At 41.6% G+C, this 3,690-nt stretch overlaps 1 protein-coding gene across 1 annotated transcript in view; it reads left to right on the top strand.

Moving 5' to 3' along the window:
• cabp7b (calcium binding protein 7b) overlaps positions 1 to 3,690 on the top strand; it is a 23,305-nt gene that overhangs the window by 11,772 nt on the left and 7,843 nt on the right. Inside the window, exons 2-3 of the mRNA XM_008286490.1 lie at positions 642 to 785; positions 880 to 992. Of these exons, the coding sequence (XP_008284712.1) occupies positions 642 to 785; positions 880 to 992 (257 nt within the window). The remainder of the gene's footprint in view (positions 1 to 641; positions 786 to 879; positions 993 to 3,690) is intronic.

Raw genomic sequence — 3,690 nt, 5'->3', positions numbered from 1 at the left:
GAAACTCATTTGTTTATTGTAAGTCAGTTAAAAATTCACCTGTAGACTCGTCTCTTCGATAACACAACAGGGTTGAAGTTTAATTATGCTGTTTCATGCCCGGTTAGTTTCTATATTTGTGTCTTCCTCAAGAAATCCAATTAAAACATCACTAAGTTTTTCAGTAGTTTCTGCCTCCCATATCCAGTGTGTAATTCAATAAGCATTAATCCCGTTTTTAATACTCAAGTCTCATATTAAAATCTCTAAAATGGGATTTTAGATGTTTCTCAAACAGCAGATAACAGTGCAGGACAGTGTACACGGGATTTACTCCAAACAAACCACCATTTTCATTATAGAGAAGGAACGTGGCTCAAGAAAGAAAGAGTTTTAAATTGCTTTCACTTTTCAAAGCGTGAATATTCAGCAACGCCTCCTTCTTCTCACGACACAAACATCTAAAAAAAAAATAAAAGGCAGATTATAGTTTTTAAGCTCTGACCCACAGTAACTGTTCAGAATTCCTCCATAAACAGCTTTAAGCGACTTCAAACTCTCAACACAAACACTCTCACATGTTTCAAATGTTCGGCTGAGTCGACCGGGTGCAAAAGTGTGAGTGATAACTCTTAAGAAACGTACTTGTTCTCTCTCCGCAGAGATCCGCGAGGCTTTCAAGGTATTTGACAGAGACGGGAACGGCTTTATCTCAAAGCAGGAGTTGGGGATGGCCATGCGTTCACTGGGCTACATGCCCAATGAGGTGGAGCTGGAGGTTATCATCCAAAGACTTGACATGGATGGTATGTCTCCCTCTCTCTCTCCCTCTCTCTCTCTCTGCTGTATATAATCCAACACATGGGCCATACGGTGACACGTTTCTGTGTGTTTCATCAGGTGACGGCCAGGTCGGCTTTGAAGAATTTGTCACATTGCTCGGCCCGAAACTCTCTGCAGCTGGGATGCCTGATAAGTTCCACGGGGCCGACTTCGACTCGGTGTTTTGGAAGGTAATAAACTGTATCAGCTGTCATGTCCGATCAGGTTTATATGAAGNAATCCATTCTAAATGCATAATTTCTGAAATTGTCTGTTTAGCTTGTTTTTAAACACAAATGGCACAAATGCACAATAGTGTCGTCTTCCTCCTAAGGCCATGTTTGTCTCTTACGCTCTTCATCTGGCTCAAAATCCATTATGCAGGATTTCCTCAATGATTCAGGCAAGAGAGAGCTTCAGTGGCTTTTCTAGCCCTGCCAGAGGCACTGACACTCTGCCAGCGTGCAGCTGTGGGCATCTTGGCATCGGCTTTCGTCATGGACCATTTTCATAGATATTTTTTTTTCTAGCTGCACCGCCAACCTGCACGAATCGCCCCTGTCCAGCAGTCAGAAAGGTCGGCAGGATCCGCCGGTCTTCATGTTCTGTTTTAGCTCACCAGGAAGGTCAGCAGACTTTTAAGTCCTGGGTTCAGATCTCTGGGATGACAGGAAGACTTTTTAACGTTTGATATCTTCAGATGAAGCTTAAACAAACTATAAATTGTACGTTTTTCAAGTTTCCGGGGGTTTAGTCCTTATATAGGACGCTTGGGATCCGGCCAGGAAATACACTAAGGAGGAGGAGGGGGAGGATTCCTGCTTGATTAATGAAAGACAAAGGTGATAATCTAACAGTAAATCGAACAACGTGAAACAAACAGCTCCCACAGAAGAGGAGATAAACATCAGGTTCACTTGCTATCTAGGAAACAATCGGCCTCGTGACTCTGTTGGCGTAACTTGCCGTGACGTTGTCGGCCAATATTTAATTTTGTTTACGCACGAAACAGTTTGATGAATTGGTCATCTTCCTTCTGTTTGTGATGTGATTATAAAGTGATCCAGTTGTTCTACATTAATAATACAGGACGCAGTGAGCGGCACCAAGAGTCCCCAAACTAGAACCAACACTAACCAAAGAGTAAACGAAACAGATGGATTTTCTCTCTTCTAAGATGATGCAGCAAAGGACTGTAAAGTGTGTCAGGAATAAAAACTTCTTCACTGGTTTGTACAAAGGCAGACGTGGTGCCAGCGCATATTTATGTAAGCCATCCATAAAGCAGCGTTCAATAAACAATGCTGTCAGCACCAGATTTATACCTGCCAGAGTTGCTCAGTCACAAACCGAGGCCACAGTTTGCTTTGTAATGTGAATTTCTCGCGTTAATATAAACAGACTGATCACCTGGCTTGATAAAAGGCAACAGCTGAGAGATGGAATCAGCAACTTTTTATGCTGACGTCCACACACTGTTTGGGACGGCCGCGAAACCTTCTGCAAGTGACGGAGGTTTTGTCGAGTCATTTATTTGCATAATCAGATGCTGCTCACGTTCTGCATATTGATGAAAAGATAATGGACATTTGTTTGTCACTTGGACTTCAATCTGTGTTTGTTCTATGCATTTTGTGCTTTCATTTCTTAGTCAAAATATCCATGAATGCTTTTAGTTGTCTATCATATCATTAGCTTCATTTCAGCATTCACACACTGTCTCTAATCATTTTGTTATTATAAATATAACATGTCAAAAAGTCAAAAATGTCAGTGCAGTGGTCTTCCCCAATGTGATTATTATTGTTGATTATTTAAATATTAATGTCAATGAGGCTTTTTATGAGACTGGAAGCGTTGAGTTTTCTTTTTTTTCCCACCTGTTTGTCCCATCCTTGTGAGCTCTCTTGAACGCCTCAAGGGGGGAATTTCTTTACATTTGTGCTCAAGGATCATCTGATTAGATTTGGGGCACAAAGATCAAAAGGTCACTGACCTCACATCTCTCCTCCTCATGTCAACACAATAAATCAGAAGCTCCAGCTGGGAGTTTTTATTACATCTGACGCAAACATCCAGAAGGATCCAGGAATCAGAATGAGAACCTGATTAGATTTTTGTGGTCAGAGGTCACCGTAACCTCACAAAACATATTTTTTGGACACTACTCTGGAATATAAATGCTAATTATGACAAACTTTGAGGATAAAAAGATGAAGTGATAATGTTTTACAGTGTATCCAAAAGGTCAGCTCTGGACAGATATAATTGACTAGTTGGCGCAGGTATAAACCCAGGAGGTGGCAGCTCAGGTTTCCAGTCTGGTGCAGCGTGTTGGTCATTATAACGACACTCTCAGCAGCGATGTTGAGTTCAATTTAGTTTTACACTCAGTGCAACCGACGCATTCTAATGTTTATGTCACCAGCAGTATTTCACAGGATGTCACACTTTTGTCACATCGATAATTTGCTTGATTCCTCTGAACTCGTTCTCTTCTCGTCCACTGTTGCAGAATTAACACTGAACCATTTAGTCAGACAGACCTTGATAACTTCCTGCTGCAGGGGGAAAATGCTGAGTGAATTTTTAAAAAATCCAGTGATTACATACAGAGCAAGGATTTTCACGGCCCGGCCGTGGCTTTAGATAACTGAGCGGCTGCAGCCTCACAGCGGTACAAGGTTACTCAGATTCTCTGGTCAAGGACTCGCAGTAGAACAAAAGCTGAATGTGCTGAGAGCTTCCAGCGCTTTGAACAAAAGCTTTGTTTGCTGTTGGTTTGAATGATTTGCTTTCTTTTTGTACCTATGTGTGCATTTACATGTGAATGATTTGTGCTCCTGTGTTTGCAGGCATGTGAAATATGGATTATCATGGTCCTTAAGA

This window comes from Stegastes partitus, unplaced genomic scaffold (assembly GCF_000690725.1).
Source record: "Stegastes partitus isolate 25-593 unplaced genomic scaffold, Stegastes_partitus-1.0.2 Scaffold456, whole genome shotgun sequence".
NCBI lineage: Eukaryota > Metazoa > Chordata > Actinopteri > Pomacentridae > Stegastes > Stegastes partitus.
This window is presented reverse-complemented; position numbering and strand designations above follow the sequence as displayed.